Genomic DNA, 18,328 nt, shown 5'->3' with positions numbered 1-18,328 from the left:
GCAGGAGCCTGGGGGCTGGTAAATGCCGCTCCTGCTCCAGTCCCCCCCACCCCTCACCTGCCACCCATTAAACTGGACCCCAGCTGGCAGGGGGGCGGGGTGGTTCTCAGGTGCCAGACTGGGCCTGTCTGAGCCTCTGAGCGAGCCTCCCAAGGAGAGATTAGCCTCCTTCCCCTCCCCTGCACCACCCCATCCACACACACGGTGCTGGTCGCTGCAGCCGGGCCGGTGTAACCAGCGTGGTGCGTCGTTCCACACGTGGCTGCAGTGAAACGCGGCTCGGCCTGTACATGTGGTGGTAGGGGGGTGCCCTGCCTAGTGTGAGCACCGTGCTCGCAACACACCTGTCCCAGCGAGGCACCAACTGAACTACCCCAGTCAAAATAGCCCCGCCCCGCCCCGCCCCCACCCAACCCAAGCAGTGACCCTGGTGCAAACCGTGTGTGACTGAGGCCTTAGCGGGCAAAGGTTTATCCCCCCGCGGGTGTGTGTCCCTGTGAAACTCCCAAGCAACGCAGAGCCCAGCGCACGTCACACACTGATTTACCGGGGTGTCATGGAGTGTGGGGGAGTCAGGGTCCTGCACCCCCCCCAGCTTCCTGCGATTCACAGTAACTCTCAGCCAGCCAGTAAAGCAGAAGGTTTATTTAGACGACAGGAACACAGTCCAGGACAGGGTCTTGCAGGCACAGATAACAGGATCCCCCCGGTTAGGTCCATCTTGGGGCCCCGGGAGCCACCCCAACCCCATTGGGGAATCAGAGCCCTGTCTGTCCTTCCCTTCCTTCCCCAGCCAGCTCCAGTCTGCCCCACCCCCTCCGGCCCCTCCTCTCTGCTCCGCTTCTTTCCCGGGCCAGGAGGTCACCTGACCCCTTTGTCTCCTACACCTTCAGTGGCACCTTTGCAGGGGAGGGGCCCGGCCATCCGTTGCTAGGAGACAGAGTGTCAGGCATTCGGCTGCATGGACTTTTGCTTTGGTAGCTACTTAAGAACTGCACCCAGCATTCCCAGCCCCCAGTAAGACCAGTCCCACTTCGTCACACCTCTCCCCCCTTCGAGACCGAACTGAGCGGGGTCACTCCAGCCAGTGACCTGGGGAAGTTCGAACTCACCTACATTCCCATGGCTGCCCCAGAGTCCCCCCCGTTCTGGGGGAAGAGTTACCCCCGGTCATTCCAGTTTCCTGCCCCCCTGTAGGTCAGGGGGACTCGAGGGCACTTGCAGGTTGCAGGGGGGAAGCCTTATGCCGCCCGCGCCCTTTCCCCACCCCAGTACCCCTGGGGTGCACGCTGGGCTGGGGGCTTCTCCCCATGTTCCAGTCTGGGGGGCTGGGATTCGGGCTCTCTTGGTTCAGAGCCCCCCTTTTGACCCTGGTCCCCCTCTGGAAAGTCTCCTCAGGGCGGGGCAAGGGTCCTACAGCCATTTTCCCCCTGTCCCAGGCCTTCCTCCCCCTCTGGCAGGGGTCACAGGAGCGGCAGTGCTGCCGGACATGGGGAAAGACCCCAGGCCAGTAATAGTTCTGCAGCAGCCGCTGCTGGGTACGCCAGGCTCCCTGGTGCCCTGCGAGGGGGATGTCATGGGCCCGGCGCAACAGCTAGTGGCGATACTCCTGGGGTACCACCAGCTGCCTCCTGATCCCCTCTGACTCCACCTTCCCTGGGGGAGCCCATTCTCGGTACAGGAACCCCTTCTCCCACAGGAACCTTTTCCGGCCACACCCCCCCCCCATGGTCTGCTCCCCACCGAGGTCGGCCAGGTCCCTTATCTTCTGCAAGGAGGGATCTTTCTGCACCTCGGCCTGGTACTCAGCCGCTGGGGCAGGGCCGGGGACCTGCTCTCTCTCACTGGCTGGGTCTGCGGCCGCAGCCTCTCTGAACCCTGTCCCTGGGCGTTCCCTCCCCACCAGGTCAGGGTCCGGTGCCTCGGGCAGAGTACCTTCCCCGGTGTCAGGGTGCAGAGCCCTGCACCGACTCTGACTACGGGTCACGACCAGGACACTCCGGCCATTGCTTGGCCAGTCCTCGAGGTCCCCCACCATTAACACCTCTGTGGGCAAATGTGGGTGTACCCCCACATCCTTGGGGCCCTCCTTGGCCCCCCACTTCAGGTGCACCCTCGCCACAGGCACCTTGAATGGGGGCCCGTTCACACCCCTCAGGGTCAGGTAGGTGTCGGGCACCATCCGATCTGGGCCCACCACCCCGGGCCGGGCCAGCGTCACCTCTGCGCCTGTGTCCCAGTACCCAGTGACCTTCCTCCCATCCACCTCCAGGGGAACAAGGCACTCGCTCCGGAGGGGCAGCCCTGTGCCCACCCTGTAAACCCAAAACCCAGAGTCTGGAGCATCCAGCCCCCCAGAGGAGCAGACCTGGGGCCCTCCTCCCCAGGTGGAACGCTGCCAGCCCCCCTTTCCTGGGAATGTTGCCCCTCATCCGACTGGATCTCTACCCAGTCAACCCTCTGCGGGTTGGGTCTGCTCGGTCTGTCCCGGAGCTTGGGGCACTGGGCCCGTATGTGGCCTCGTTGGCCACATTGATAGCAGCCCATGTCTCGTGGGTCCCCTCGAGTGGGTCGGGTGGACCTGACGCTGGATGTTTCCCTTTGATGGGGGCCCTCCCTCAGCCCCTTCTGGGAGGTCCCATGGTGACTCTCTCTCTGCGTTGAGGCAGACCTGCTCCTTCGAGACTCCTCCCTGCCATCTCCTGCCCTACTGTCCACAAATTGGTCGGTCAGTCGGCCTGCATGCTGCGGGTTCTCCGGCTTCTGGTCCATCAGCCACAGCTTCAGATCCGATGGGCACTGCTCATACAGGTGCTCCAGTACGACTAGGTCAAGCAGGTCCTCTTTAGTTTGGGCCCCAGCCGTCCACTTGCGGGCATACCCCTGCGCCCGGTTGACCAGTTGTAAGTATGTGACCTCCCGGGTCTTATGTTGACTCCGGAACCTCTTCCGGTACATCTCCGGGGTCAGCCCAAACTCGCGGAGCAGGGCCTCTTTGAACAGGTTGTAGTCCCCCGCCTCCGCCCCTCTCATTCAGCTGTACACCTCCACGGCGGTGGAGTCCAGTAAGGGGGTGAGAAACGGGATCCTGTCTGCAGGGTCAACCCGGTGCAGCTCGCAGGCGTTCTCAAAGGCCGTCAGGAAGGTGTCTATGTCCTCCCCCTCCTTCCGCGGGGCCAGGAAGCTCTTATCAAAGCTCTTTGTAGGCTTGGGCCCCCCCTCACTCACCGCAGCCGGGGCCTTACTGCTTTTCAGCTGGGCCAGGTCCAGCTCATGTTTACGCTGCTTCTCCTCATGTTTACGCTGGGTCTCCTTCTCCTCCAGCTCACGCTGGCTTTGTCTCTCCTCATGCTCCCTCTGACTCTCCTTCTGCTTCCGGTCATGTTCTCTCTGTTTCTCACGATCCTCCAGCTCTCTCAGTTTTATCTCTCTCTCCCAGTCCAGCCGCATGCGCTTCACGGATGCCGAGCGTTGCCGGGCCGACCCCCGGCTGGGGGGTGAGCTTCGCCGGGAGGATCCCCTGCTGGTCGGGGGGGTCACGGTGCCCTCGGTGGTCGCTGGGCTCCTCCCCCCCCTCCCCCTAGGCCTAGGGGTGGGGGGTCTCGGGAAGCCCCCAGCCGCTGGCTGACCCCTCCCAGCGGGGACAGACACTGGTACCTGTGCTGCATCTGCCCGGCTGCTTCCCTCAGAGACAGGGATCGGCTCATTCACACGATCTGCCTCCTCCAGCTGGGCAAACAGCTGGTCCTTGGTGAGCTTCCCACTGCGCAGCCCCCTCTGCTTGCACAGCCCCACCAGGTCGCACTTGCGCCGCTTGGCAAACATCTTCCTGCTGGCCACTCGCAGGCCGGGGTGCTCGCCGCTCCCCACGGGTTCCAGGGGACCCCTAGTGTGCCAGTCCTTGAGGTCACCCCCTCTCTGCCAGGGTCGAGCTGCAGACTCCTCCGCCCCTGGGATCGCTCGCTGTGATCCCCCGGGGGACCCTGTTACTGCACGGGCCCTGCTCTGTGAGGGTCTGGTGGTCTCCCCTGGGCTCAGGGACTCCCAGCAGGCACGATGGCGGCGCTGGCAGGTCGCGGGGCCCAGGTTGGGCAGCGGCTCCTGTGCAGGAGCCCTGCAAAAGTGAGTCCCACTTGGCATTCTTCATCCTTCTTCTCTTCTTTCTCAGTGCCAGCAACCAAATTGTTCATTGATGGGAAGTTTGTTGAATCCAAAACTACCGAATGGATCGATATCCACAACCCAGCCACAAATGAGGTGGTTGGTCGCCCAGCCAGGCAGCGGCACAGCTGCGAGCAGCGGCACGGGAGCCGGCGAACAGGGCTGCTAACAGGGGAGTTTGAGTGGGAGTTAGTTTACAGGGGGAGTCGGAAGGGGCAGGTGAGAAGGCTGATAGAGGCTGAGACAGCAGCAGCCATGAGCCAACCAGCAGAGGATACACCGAGGATGATAGCATGCAGCAGCTGTGGTATGTACATGGTCCTAGCGGGGGACCCAGAACAGTACTATGTATGCATGAAGTGCCGCCTAATAGAGCTGCTGGAGGAAAAGATCCAGGGTCTAGAGCTGCAGGTAGAAACCCTGGTAGAGATTAGAAGGGGGTTTGGGCAGCTGATGGAGCAAAGGCAAGCTGTGGCTGAAGGGGAATGCCCAGGAGTACAGGGAGAAGCAGGGGCTAAGGCCTGTAAGGGGGGAATGCTGGATGGGGAACATGGGCCGTGGAAGCATGTGACCGTGAGAAGCAGGCCGAGGAAAAGGAGAGCCAGTGAGGGAGAAATAGAGCTAAGGAACAGGTATGAAGGTTTGGAGAATGAGGAAGGGGTACAGCAGGTGGTAGCTGACGGTGGGAGACCAAGGAAGAAGAGAATAGCGGCTAGTCCGATAGAAAGAGGGGAGGAGTCGATGGTGACAGCACCGACTTTGGGCCCCGGGAGGATGCAGGATGGCTTAAGGGGGACTACAAGGGAGGATAGGAATGGAAGGAGCTTGCAATCAGGGGGAACGGGGGATAGGTTAGCAGACCGCACTGTCACCAGGCAAAGGCAGGTCTACGTGATTGGGGATTCCATACTGAGAAGGTTGGACAGGCCTGTGACCAGGGCCGATCCGGAGAACAGAAGGGTGTGCTGTCTACCGGGCGCTAAAATACGGGATGTGGACCTGCAGTTGAAAAGGATCCTAAAAGGAGCAGGTAAGAACCCGTTGATCATCCTTCATGTAGGAACGAATGACACGGCTAGATTCTCGCTAGAGAGGATCAAGGGACACTATGCCAGGCTGGGTAAGACGCTCAAGGAAATTGAGGCTCAGGTGATCTTCAGTGGGATTCTACCTGTCCCTAGGGAAGGGCGACAAAGGGGTGACAGGATTGTGATGATTAATAGTTGGCTCAGGGAGTGGTGCTATAAGGAGGGCTTTGGGATGTATGGGCACTGGGAGGCTTTCGGGGACAGAGAACTGTTCTCACAGGATGGGCTCCACCTGAGTAGGGAAGGAAATAGACTTCTAGGAGGGAGGCTGGCTCATCTGATCAAAAGAGCTTTAAACGAGGTATTGGGGGGAGACGGTTGGGAGATGTCCAGGCACTCTCCACGCCAAATTTAAACATTGAGAGGGAGGACAACAGGATAAGAACGGATATAGCCAGAGGGAGGGGTTTGGACAACAGGAAGAGGGGGGGGGATGGATACTAGACCAATAGGTCATACTGGTGGTACTGTGTCCCTACCAAATTGGGTAACAAAGGTGAGAGAAGCCAAACAGCAAAAATTAGGATGTTTGTTCACCAATGCGAGAAGCTTAGGTAACAAAATGGAGGAATTGGAGCTCCTGGTCTGAGAATTGAAACCGGATATCGTAGGAATAACCGAAACATGGTGGAACGGTAGCCATGACTGGAGTACAGGTATGGAAGGGTATGTGCTGTTTAGGAAAGACCGAAACAAAGGTAAAGGTGGGGGAGTAGCATTGTATGTCAATAATGAGGTGAAATGTAACGAAATAACTAGCAATGCAATGGATAATACGGAGTCTGTTTGGGCAATGGTGACATTGGGGAAGAAAACTACTAGAGCGTCCCCTGGGATAGTGATTGGGGTGTGCTATAGACCACCGGGATCTAGCCTGGATATGGATAGAGAGCTCTTTAATGTTTTTAAGGAGGTAAATACTAATAGGAACTGTATGATCATGGGAGACTAACTTCCCGGATATAGATTGGGAAACAAATGCTAGTAATAATAATAGGGCTCAGCTTTTCCTAGACGTGATAGCTGATGAATTCCTTCATCAAGTAGTCGCTGAACCGACGAGGGGGGATGCCATTTTAGATCTGATTTTGGTAAGTAACGAGGACCTTGTTGAGGAAATGGTTGTAGGGGACAACCTTGGCTCGAGTGATCATGAGCTAATTCGGTTCAAAATAAATGGAAAGATAAACAAAATTGCATCTGAGACAAAGGTTTACGATTTCAAAAGGGCTAACTTTACTAAATTAAGGTGACTAGTTAGGGAAGTGGATTGGACTAACATATTTAGGGATCTAAAGGCAGAAGACGCCTGGGATTATTTCAGGTTGAAGTTGCAGGAGCTGTCAGAGGCCTGTATCCCGAGAAAGGGAAAACAGTTTGTAGGTAGTAGTTTTAGACCGAGCTGGATGAGCAAGCGTCTCAGAGGGGTGATTAAGTAAAAACAGAAAGCGTACAAGGAGTGGAAGATGGGAGGGATCAGCAAGGAAACCTACCTTATTGAGGTCAGAGGGTGTAGGGATGCAGTGAGAAAGGCTAAAAGCCGGGTAGAGATGGACCTTGCGAAGGGAATTAAAACCAATAGTAAAAGGTTTTTTAGACATATAAATAGGAAGAAAACCAAGAAAGAAGAAGTGGGACCGCTTAAAACTGTAAACGGAGTGGAGATTAAGGATAAGCTAGGCATGGCACAATATCTAAACGAATATTTTGCCTCGGTCTTTAATGAGGCTAATGAAGGGTTTAGGAATAGTGGCAGAGTGACTGATGGGAATGAAGGTGTGACGGAGCGATTCTGGCGGGACCCAACTGAGAGTGCCAAATCAGGACCAATTGCTCAAACAGGGCAGTTACAGCCCTAGGCTGGGGTTTTTCCACCTCTAAGGCAAACCAAACCAGCCAGACAAAAAGGACTTTGGTCTCACCCCACTGGCTTACCACAAGTCACACAAGCAATTTCCTTAGACACTCCAGTCTCCCAGTATCACCACCAGTGCACTCGTCCTGGGGATAAATGGTTATGAAAACCAACACCCCAATAAAAGAAAAAGGTTCTCTCAATCCCAAAGGACCAAGCCCCAGACCCAGGTCAATATACACATCAGATCTTACCCACAAATCACGCTGTTGCCAATCCTTTAGAATCTAAAATCTAAAGGTTTATTTACAAAGGGAAAAAGGTAGAGATGAGAGGTAGAATTGGTTAAATGGAATCAATTACATACAGTAATGGCAAAGTTCTTAGTTCAGGCTTGCAGCAGTGCTGGAGTAAACTGCAGGTTCAATTTAAGTCTCTGGAATGCATCCCCCGCTGGGATGGGTCCTCAGTCCCTGGTGTAGAGCTTCAGTTTGTGGCAAAGTCCCTCCAGAGGTCAGAAGCAGGATTGAAGACAAGATGGAGATGAGGCATTGGCCTTATATAGACTTTTCCAGGTGTAAGAATCCCTTTGTCTTCACTGTGGAAATTTACAGCAAAATGGAGCCTAGAGTCACATGGGCCAGTCCCTGCATACTTTGCTGAGTCACAAGGCGTGTCTGCCTTCTCTCCATGGGTCAATTGTGTAGCCGATGGCCCTTTAATGGGCCATCAATCCAGCTATGCCGGGCTAACATCAGCTTGTCTGGGACACTTCCCAGAGGCAGAGCAGAATTACAAACTATAGACATTACAGAGCCAATACTTATAACTTTAACTACAAATGATACAGACATATAGACAGCATAATTATAACCAGCAACCCATAATCTGGTCTTAGACACCTTAGATGACCCCCTTTATCTAAGATTTGGTGCCACTGCAGGACCTTGGTTGCAACCCATGTTCTATATGGTCCCAATTTATATCAATAACGTCACAGAAGGTACGGGGTTGGAAATTACAGTATCCGAGGTAGAAGCCAAACTTGAACAGCTTAACGGTAGTAAATCTGGCGGCCCGGATAATCTTCATCCTAGAATATTAAAGGAATTGGCGAGTGAAATTGCAAGCCCATTAGCGGTAATTTTTAACGAATCTCTAAACTCGGGGGTTGTACCGTTTGACTGGAGATTAGCTAATATAGTTCCTATTTTCAAGAAAGGGAAAAAAAGTGACCCGGGTAACTACAGGCCTGTTAGTTTAACATCTGTAGTATGAAAGTCATGGAAAAAATATTAAAAGGAGAGAGTAGTTACGGACCTTGTGGTCAATGGCAATTGGGACAAATTACAACATGGTTTTACGAAAGGTAGATTGTGCCAAACCAACCTGATCTCCTTTTTTAAGAAAGTAACAGATTTTTTAGGCAAGGGAAATGCGGTGGATCTAATATATCTTGATTTCAGTAAGGCGTTTGATACGGTACCGCATGAAGAATTACTGGTTAAATTGGAAAAGATGGGGATCGAAATGAAAATCCAGAGGTGGATAAGGAACTGGTTAAAGGGGAGACTGCAGAGGGTCGTATTGAAAGGTGATCTGTCGGGTTGGAGGGAGGTTACCAGTGGAGTTCCTCAAGGTTCGGTTTTGGGTCCGATCTTATTCAATCTATTTATCGCTGACCTTGGAACCAAAAGTAGGGGTGGGCTGATAAAGTTTGCGGATGACACGAAGTTGGGAGGTATTGCCAATTCGGAGAAGGATCGGGATATCCTCCAGGGAGATTTGGATGACCTTGTAAACTGGAGTATTAGTAATAGGATGAAATTCAATAGTGAGAAGTGTAAGGTTATGCATTTAGGGATGACTAACAGGAATTTTAGTTATAAGCTGGGGACGCCCCAGTTGGAAGTAACGGAGGAGGAGAAGGACCTCGGAGTCCTGATTGATCGCAGGATGACTATGAGTCGGCAATGTGATGTGGCCGTTAAAAAAGCTAATGCGGTCTTGGGATGCATTAGGCGAGGTATTTCTAGTAGAGATAAGGAGGTGCTAGTCCCGTTATACAAGGTGTTGGTGAGACCTCATTTGGAGTACTGTGTGCAGTTTTGGTCTCCCATGTTTAAGAAGGATGAATTCAAACTGGAACGAGTACAAAGAAGGGCCACTAGAATGATCCGAGGAATGGAAAGCCTGTCGTATGAAAGGAGACTTGAGGAGCTCGGTTTGTTTTCCTTAACCAAAAGAAGGATAAGAGGAGATATGATTGCACTCTTTAAATATATCAGAGGGATAAATACCAGGGAGGGAGAGGAATTATTTCAGCTCAGTACTAATGTGGACACGAGAACAAATGGATATAAATTGGCAGTCGGGAAGTTTAGGCTTGAAATTAGACGAAGGTTTCTAACCATCAGGGGAGTGAAATTCTGGAACAGCCTACCGAGGGAAACAGTGGGGGCGAAGGACCTCTCTGGCTTTAAGATTAAGCTTGATAAGTTTATGGAGGGAACGGTTTGATAGGAGAACGTGATTTAGTCAATAGGTCAATAACGTGCGACCACTGGTAATTAGTACCGAGAGTCAATGTTGGGATATTGAAAGTCTTTTTCCTGAGTGTCTGGCTGGAGAGTCTTGCCCGCATGCTCGGGGTTCAGCTGATCGCCATATTTGGGGTCGGGAAGGAATTTTCCTCCAGGGTAGATTGGCAGAGGCCCTGGAGGTTTTTCGCCTTCCTCCACAGCATGGGGCAGGGGTCGCTTGCTGGAGGATTATCTGCTACTTGAAGTCTTTAAATCAGGATTTGGGGAATTCAACAGCTGAGTCAAGGGAGAGAATTATTTCAGGAGTGGCAAGTATCAGAGGGGTAGCCGTGTTAGTCTGGTTCTGTAGAAGCAGCAAAGAATCCTGTGGCACCTTATAGACTAACAGATGTTTTGCAGCATGAGCTTTCGTGGGTGAATACCCACTTCTTCGGATGCAAGCAGTGGCATGGGTCAGGAGTGGGTGGGTCAGCTTCTGTGGCCTGCATCTTGCGGGAGGTCAGATTAGATGATCATAATGGTCCCTTCTGATCTTAAGTTCTATGATTCTATGCACAGTCCTTCTCTCTGGTCACACACACACTCCCAGGGGTTGATTGCCCCTGCAATCGCCCCTTCGTTTTACTGCTCCCCAGTCACTTACTGCAGGAAGCGCCGTCCACGGGGTGCAGTCACCCCACCGCTACCACCAGTTGTCACGGAGTGTGGGGGAGTCAGGCCCTGCACCCCCAGCTTCCTGCGATTCACCAGGACTCTCAGCCAGCCAGTAAAGCAGAAGGTTTATTTAGACGACAGGAACACAGTCCAACACAGGTCTTGCAGGCACAGATGACAGGATCCCCCCTGTTAGGTCCATCTTGGGGCCCCGGGAGCCCCACAGCCCCCATTGGGAGATCAGAGCCCTGTCCCTGCTTCCCTTCCTTCCCCAGCCAGCTCTAGTCTGCCCCACCCCCTCCGGCCCCTCCTCTCTGCTCAGCTTCTTTCCCGGGCCAGGAGGTCACCTGACCCCTTTGTCTCCAACACCTTCAGCCAGCACCTTTGCAGGGAGGGGCCCAGCCATCCGTTGCTAGGAGACAGAGTGTCAGGCATTCGGCTGCACTGGCCCTTTGCTTTGCTAGATACTTAAGATCTGCACCCAGCATTCCCAGCCCCCAGTACGAACAGTCCCACTTCATCACACGGGGTAAGGGACATGACTGGTACCAGCGCAGAACCCACCCAAACCAGCGCCCTGACCTGCCTGCCCCTCAGACCCTGTCAGCGACGGGGGGCGGGGGGGGGGGAGAGAGGGAGAAGGCCCCAGCTGAGGTGCTGCTCTCTGAAGGATTCGTTCTCCCCAGTCAGCCCCAGCCCCCATTCCCTCCCCCAGCCCCATTCCAGGATCTGAACCCATCCTAGCCCAGGGTTACTGTGTGCAGTGCCCAGGCTGCGTGGCCCCACGCGGGGGGTGTACTGGCACTACAGCCATGGTGGCCTCAGCCTCCCTGCAGCTCAGCCTGGCTCAGCCCCCATCCAAGGGGCTGCCAGCCCCGGACCCGGCTTAGCTGCCCCATTCCCCACCCCTCCACATGCTCCCGGCTGGAGGAGGGGTTCATGGGCTGGCTGCTCAAGGATTCATTTGAACCCGAGTTTAAAGGAAGAGACCTGTGAGGACACTTTCCAAAGCACTAAGGGGTTTAGGAGCACCAGGCTCAATGACGATTCCTGGTATACATGCTCCTAAATCCCTTCGGCACTCTTGAAACTCTCCCCCTGAGTCACAGTCCCTGTAATGCTCCTGACCCCTCATCTCTGCTCTGTGTCCGATGAGCGTTCAGCAGAGGCAGCCTGGCCTGGCTCAGTCACCCTGTCACTCAGGGCAGGGCGGCTGCGTCTCATCAGTGTCGCTGCTGCCCAGCCCCGCCCCTGCCCAACACCCATTATTCACCCCAAAACACATCCGACCACCCCAAACCCAACGTACATACACCAGCCCCTTCCTGCCAGGCCCCTGCGCCCACCAGCACTGCCACGCACCCCCCATTCCTTGACCCGCCACAGACAGAATCCTCCAAACGGGCTGGAGAGAGATTAAAACCCCAAACCTACATTTATTGTGTTCAACTGAAAATTGCCAAGAGACAGAACGTTACTATTTAAAACTGGTTTTAAAATCTTAAGCAAAAAAAAAATTACATCTCATCCGTCACACACAAAATCAACCCATTTGGGAGCAGAATCAGCGCCAGCGTAGGCTTTGTCTACACGCAAACGTGCACCAGATCAGTTAGGGGACACTGATCCTGGGAGAAGAGGAGGCTTTTTCTGGTGTCGCTTGAGTCACTTGGGAATCAAAACAAGCCCTGTCTTACACCAGACTCAGTGTCCGCACAGGGATTTAACTAGCGCACTTCAAACTCACACCTCTGTAGTTACACTGGTGCAAATCGCAATGCAGACAAGGCCTGACACTGGGGTGACCAGTGCCCTGACAGCAGGATTTAGCCCATTACACAGGAAGCTGCAGCAGCAAAAAGAATAACATCTTAACACCGTAATCACCGCGGAAACAGAAAACTGGGGCTAAGTTACAATCAAAGCAAACAGAACAGTGTGTGCTGGGTACAGCCCATCGCTAACAACTCACTCCAGCCACCCCTGGTTATTTTTCTATACAAACAAGACCTTCAGTGATACAAGTTTTCATTTTTTCAAAAAAAAGACAGTTCTGTAGCAATCAAACACTAAGCGACCCCGACCACCCCTGGCTGTCTGCAGCCACGGAGAGCTCAGTTCTCTCACAGGCGGGCGTTTAGCTCGAGTACAATCAAGGCAAAGGGCTTTAAGCAGGCTGTGGAAGGTGCTGCTGAGCTGTGGAAATCCCAGGAGCCTGATCTGATCCGGTCTCTCGTGTCTGGGATCCCCCAGCCAGGGCTGACGGGCTCCGTTACGCTGCAGAAATGAGACGGACAGTCAGCGCCGGGGTCAGGGTGAGCAGACCCAGCGGTGCCAGCTACGGTACTGGGCCCATCTGGCGCTCGGGGTGAAGCTCTGACTGGGCACCACACCCCGCGCCGAGGGGGAGAAGACCGGAAAGCCGATCACCGTCCCACTGAGCGACAGCGATCACTGCTCCCGGCGGCCAGCACAGCATCCCGGCCCCTTCCCCTAGAGCCAGGGACACCCCCCACCCCTCCCGGAGTCTCTCCCTGCAGAGGGGAGATGCAGACCCACCCCCGCACTCAGCACCCCCACTGCAGGGAGATCAGGGGCAGGGCTCCCCACGGCTGGCTGATCAGAGGGGCAGGGCCTGGGGGATTCTGGGCAGGGGTCTCCCCTCACTGAACCCCCTGGCTAGTGTCCCCCTCACTTACCCTTGACACAGGTGTCTGATCCATTGTTGCTTCCTGGGAGGGAGAAGGAGAAGGGGGGTGTTAGCGTCTCTGGCCCTGATTCCCACCCGGCCCTCGTGCCAGCGTTTACCCTGCTGCAGGGTGGGGGTGACGCTGCCCCAGCCGAGCGGCTGCACTTTGCCTGGTGCAAGGGACAGCCCAGGGCGACCCAGCGGAGGTCGGGGATGGTCACTGCTCCCCACGGCTAAGATCCCTGCCCCCTTTCCTCCCCCTCCCCCCGGGGACTTGGCCATGAGGGTGGGACTCTCAGAAGCACCTTAGTGACCCAGGAGCCCAAACCCCATTGAAATTAGTGGGGCTGGGGCTCCTACATCCCCCCTGCTCGGAGTACAACACATCCTGTCCCAACAGCGCCAAACCCAGCTCCTGGCTGTAGCAGGAGAGGGAGGGGTTAGACTCAGGCCAGACACTGCCGGGGCAAAATGCTGCTCCAAGGGGTCAGACACATCCCAACCCCACGGGAAACACACACGGCTGGTCTGGCACGATGGATGTGGCCCCACCGACCTCACGGGCTGCCGCAGACCGGGGCTGGGAATTTCAACGCAGCCAAGGGGAGTTGGGTGCTGACACTCCCCTGCCTCTCACTAACTCCCCTAGGTTCCTTTGAACGCAGCCTAATTAGGGGACATCGACCAGCACAGCTGTAGCAGAATAATTCAGCTCTGCCGGTCAATCTCCCCATGCGTCCAAGCTCCCAGTGTCACCAAAACTGCAGGGACCCCCCCACCCCACAGAGGGACCCTGGGATGCGTTAACATGTCCTGTGCCTCCCCCCAAGGCCTCAGGTCCCAGCACGTCCCCTGGGCTAGCGTCACCCACCCGTCACCTACCGGAGCTGGCAGAGCCTTCGTGAGCTGTGGGGGAGAAGGAAGCCGGGGTCAGTGTCTCGGGAACGCAGGGTCCCCGTTCTCCTCTCCCTGCCCCACACTGGTTATACACGTACACACCCCAGTGACTCTGAGCCAGGTGTTGGTGTTCTGCCCAGATGATATGGTGATGGGCGACCTACACAGAGCACCCAGGCACAGCCAGGGTGTCAGTGTCACTGCCCAGGACTGTCGCTGGCCACTCCCGCTGCTGCAGCTCCCCAGCCTCTGAGAGGCTGTGGGGGGCTAGAGGAGGTCTCCTGGGACTGGCCCCAGGCTGCCACGAACCGGATCACCGAGCGACAGGGACGGGGGAGGGACTCAGCACTTACCTGCAGCCGCTTTGTAACCGTCTTTCTTCTTCCCTGCGGAGAGAGGGAAGGTTTCAGTGAGCTCGGCTGCTCCCGGGGCAGGAGATGGCTCTGAGCTGTGTCTGCAGCCCAGCACCAACATCTGGGGCTCACGGACTGACTCAGTTCCAGGATACCCCCATCCCAGCGGTGGTGAACCATACCCCACCCTAGGTCTGCCTGTGGGTGGGTCTGGCCCAGCAGCGGCTCCGATGAGCGGGCTCCATCCCCAGTGGGGTAGTCAGGGGTGCGTGCAGGACCCCACCCAGTCCTGAGCGGTCCAGGAATCTCCCAGCCCAGGCACTACGGGATGGACTTTTCACATGGCCTGACACAGACTCTCCAGGGCCCTGCCCCGGCACTTACTGAGGAAGAAAATGGCTCCAGCGATGGCAGTGACCAGCACGAGAACCCCGATAACGACACCCACGATCAGCATCACATTGGACTTGGGCGCTGAAACAGGAACGGGCCAGTGAGCAGGGGAACCACAAACCCTCTTCCCCTGTTACAGGAGTGTCACCCTGCTCCCCATTAGTGTCCTGTATCCCCCCGGAAGTCCCCTCAGCCCATCACAGGATCAGTCACCCCACTCCCCCACTGGTGCTCCACAACCCCCCTGAAATCCCCTTTCCCCATCAGAGGCATCAGTTGCCTCGCTCCGCCATTAGTGCCCTGACTCCACCCACCCACCCCACCCCCTCTCCCCATTAGGGGACATCCCTCCCCTCCCCGCTTACCCCAGGGCACTCTCAGATCCTCCGTCAGGCTCGTGTGCTCCACACAGCAGGTATATTCATCTTTGCTGTTAGGGTCGATCTCGATGGTCGCCCGAATCTGGTAGGTCCCGTCCCCGCTGGGAACAACCCCCCCTTGGATCGTCTCCTGCTGCCTCGGCTCCCCGTTCTTCAGCCACACGACAGCCACGTCCCGGGGGTAGAAGCCGTGGACGTGGCAGGAGAGGGTGGTGAGGCCACTGGCTGACGGCTTGTCACTCACCAGTGCAGTGGGGCGCTCTGGGAGGAAGGAGACAAGAAGCAGGAATTCACTGAACTGAGCACTCGGGGGGAGCCGCAGGGGGAGCTGGGATCTCCAGCAAGACAAACTGGTCCAAGGCCCTCACACAGAGGGAAGAATCCTGCCCTTTGCCCGACAGGACGGGACAGAGCACGCCAGGACTCCCTCTCTCTCTGGCATGCAGGTGGTGGCAGAGATCCTAAGGGGCTTCGCTCTTCGGGTCTGAACAGGAAGGGCCGGGGCAGCACAGCCCATCTCCTGCAGCAACGCTGGGGGTCGCCCTCCATTTGGCAGAGAAATATTCTGGCGGTAACACCACTTGGCATCTCAGAGGTCCAAGGAGTGAGGGAAGGTGGGTGGGTGCGTGATGCAGTCAGTGCTCTCCCCCCCCCCCCACTCCCACCGCGTGGTATGATGCTCTCCCCTCACCTCTCCTTTGCAGAGTCTCCTTCCCATACTCCAGGTACTTCTCCAGCCACTCGATGCACTCTCGCTCCAGGTAGTCCTTGGCTTGCTCATTGCCAGCTCTGTTTGCATCTAACTTCTCTTTGGAGATCTGAGCCCCTTTGGCTACTGCCGTCCAGGTCTTTGTGTTCTTATCAAAGCTGATGTAGTCTCCCCCATCATAGCCATACTGGTAAAATCCCCGTTTGCTGCCATCAGCCTGGACATCACAGCCATACATTAACTGGAGGGTGCGTACACCTGAAACATACACAGACCCCCAGGGGTGGGTCAGGATCTGACCCATGGAGCAGTAGCCTGTCTCTGTAACACACCAGTGCTGGGTTCAGAAACCCCCAACCCACAATTGCTGCTAGATCCTGAGCCTCGGCTCTACCCTGGACAGGGAGCCCACTTTTCCCAGGGTGTCCCATGCAGCTGTGGCCTGGGAAGCCCCTGCCCCAAGAAGTCCATGTCCTGCATGCCCAGAAGGCCCCTGACGCTGCTGGGTCCTGTAACCCCAGTCCCCACTGCAGGGAACCCACCCCACAGAAGGTTCCCCTGCCCCTTCACTCCTGTACTTCAGGTGCCCCACTCAACACTTCACTCGACTGCACCGGCTGCTTTCCTGAGCTGCCTCAGCTGGGGTGGTGGAAGGAGCCCCTCCCCCAGTGCCTCCAACTCTTCCACCCCTTGTCACGTGGTAAATCCAGCCCCTGCCCCTGGTGAACAAACCCTGCCAGCCATGCCAGAGGCTGTGACTGCCCCTATGGGAAGGAGAAGGCTCTCACAGAATTGTGGCCCACGCTGCTCTGAGTGTAGTGTCTGCACGGGGTCCCCAATGTCTGTTCCCTCCCCATTCACACTGACCGCCCCAGGCTCCCGCCGCTGGCGTTCCCATCATTCCCATGTTGCAGTACTGCCAGCACACGCGATTTTATCCCCAGGTTTTTGCTATTTGGACTTTCTTAATGCCCCAGTGGCTGGAGTCGTGTTGTCTCCTGTCCCGTTTCTGCATGTCAGCTGCCCCTTTTCCAACACCCCGTGATATCACCCATTCTCCTCCTGCCCTCAGGAGCGCCTCCCAGTACTGCTTTCAGGCCAGCGCACATACTGCCCTGTGGTATCCCCTCAAAGGGTGGTAGGAGAAATCTAGCCTAGTTTGTCTATCTCCTGGGCTGAGCACCTGGTATCTCTGCGATACAAACCAAACACACCATGACAGTGAAAATCTCGTCCCCAGCTCCAAAGAGGAGATTTAAACACATAGTCCAGTCCCCCCTGTTGTCCCCTCCCGACTCCCCACGGGGTTTGAACGTCTTCCCCTGCCCCTCTGGGCTGTGCTTAGCCAAAGTCCACAGCAGCAGGACAGGGCTTTCCACCACCTTTGCAGCTCCCCAGTGCAAGGTACAGCTGCTCTCTTACACTGCCGGCAAAACCCTCCCCTCCAACCGACTACACCAACCACAATCCAGACAATACAGTGTCCTGATTGCAGCCCCACGCCAGGGGTTGGGACGGGGGGGAGCTGCTCCCCCAGCCCTGTCCCACTGGCCACAGGGGGCCAGGTACCAGTCTCACCAGGCTGGGAAGCTGGTGCCCCTTCTCCTGCACTGGCAGTGATCAATGCAGTTCAGGGCCACACCCTGGGCTGCTCCATGGTCCCCTTCTTTTCATTTCCCTTTGGGGGGATTCCTGCCCATGACCCCCTGTCCCCAGGCCCCTTGGCTAGTGTACTCCTGCCAGCATTACAGCACTGATGATCTTATCGGGGGTCCCAGATTTGGGGTTCTCTGCTTTTTTTTTTAAAGTTTCCCAAACTCACAAATTTCCCCTCATTTGAAATGGCCACTGCCTCCCATTGCTGTCAATGGGGATGAAGCAACAAAGGTGGTTGCCATTTTCCCACTTAGGGTTTGCACACAGGAGCGAGGTTGCCCCTAGTAAAGATGGCCGCACTCTAGCTGAGAGCCGGGCAGGAGATGGGGTGGCCAGGGGAGCTCGGCCCTGACAGGATCTGTGGGGGGAGCTTGGTGCTGGCACCTGCCCTGGTGATGTCACCACAGAGCTGGTGATGGGTTCTGCCCCCTGCTGGAGCCCCTCTGCCAGGACCAAGACACTCCTGCCCTGCCTGGGGGACCCTCTCTGATTGGCTGCCCTTCCCCACTGCCCCGCCTCCAGGGGAATGGCAGCCAATCAGGGCTGCTGCAGGGGGCAGGTAGCACTCCCTTCTCACGCCAAGAAGAGTTTCTCGGTGAGAGGGGCAGAGAGCACAACTGACACCGTTTTCACAGGGGAGGGGGCAAGAGGAGCCCAGCAGCTCAGGGCAGCCCTGCCCCCGTTCCCTTCCCTCCCGTGAACAATGGATCAGTCTGCGCTCCCTGCACCTCCCCCAGTGAGCTATGGGTCAATCTGCTCCCCCGTCCCCATTCCACCCTGCCTGGGGAGGGGGGCACCCTGGTGGGAGGTGTGAAGAATCCCTTGGGGGGCAAAGCTGGGGTGGGGCTGGTGAGGGGCAGGGGGGACACAGAATTAATGAATGAGAACGCTGGGGTTGGGGAGAGGGGGGAATCTCAGCCTCCATCCAACAGCCCCAGAGCCCCGGGCAC

At 56.3% G+C, this 18,328-nt stretch overlaps 1 protein-coding gene across 1 annotated transcript in view; it reads right to left on the bottom strand.

The window, feature by feature from the left end:
- Positions 1-11,729: 11,729 nt before the first annotated feature.
- LOC120394814 (H-2 class I histocompatibility antigen, Q9 alpha chain-like) overlaps positions 11,730-18,328 on the bottom strand; it is a 38,748-nt gene continuing 32,149 nt past the window's right edge. Inside the window, exons 3-9 of the mRNA XM_039518962.1 lie at positions 15,705-15,980; positions 14,999-15,274; positions 14,625-14,714; positions 14,241-14,273; positions 13,873-13,896; positions 13,001-13,033; positions 11,730-12,578 (exon numbers count right to left, since the gene is read on the bottom strand). Of these exons, the coding sequence (XP_039374896.1) occupies positions 12,574-12,578; positions 13,001-13,033; positions 13,873-13,896; positions 14,241-14,273; positions 14,625-14,714; positions 14,999-15,274; positions 15,705-15,980 (737 nt within the window). The 3' untranslated portion in view covers positions 11,730-12,573. The remainder of the gene's footprint in view (positions 12,579-13,000; positions 13,034-13,872; positions 13,897-14,240; positions 14,274-14,624; positions 14,715-14,998; positions 15,275-15,704; positions 15,981-18,328) is intronic.

Source organism: Mauremys reevesii, unplaced genomic scaffold (assembly GCF_016161935.1).
Source record: "Mauremys reevesii isolate NIE-2019 unplaced genomic scaffold, ASM1616193v1 Contig8, whole genome shotgun sequence".
Taxonomy (NCBI): Eukaryota; Metazoa; Chordata; order Testudines; family Geoemydidae; genus Mauremys; species Mauremys reevesii.
Note: the sequence above shows the minus strand (reverse complement) of the source record. Positions and strands in the feature narration are given on the sequence as shown.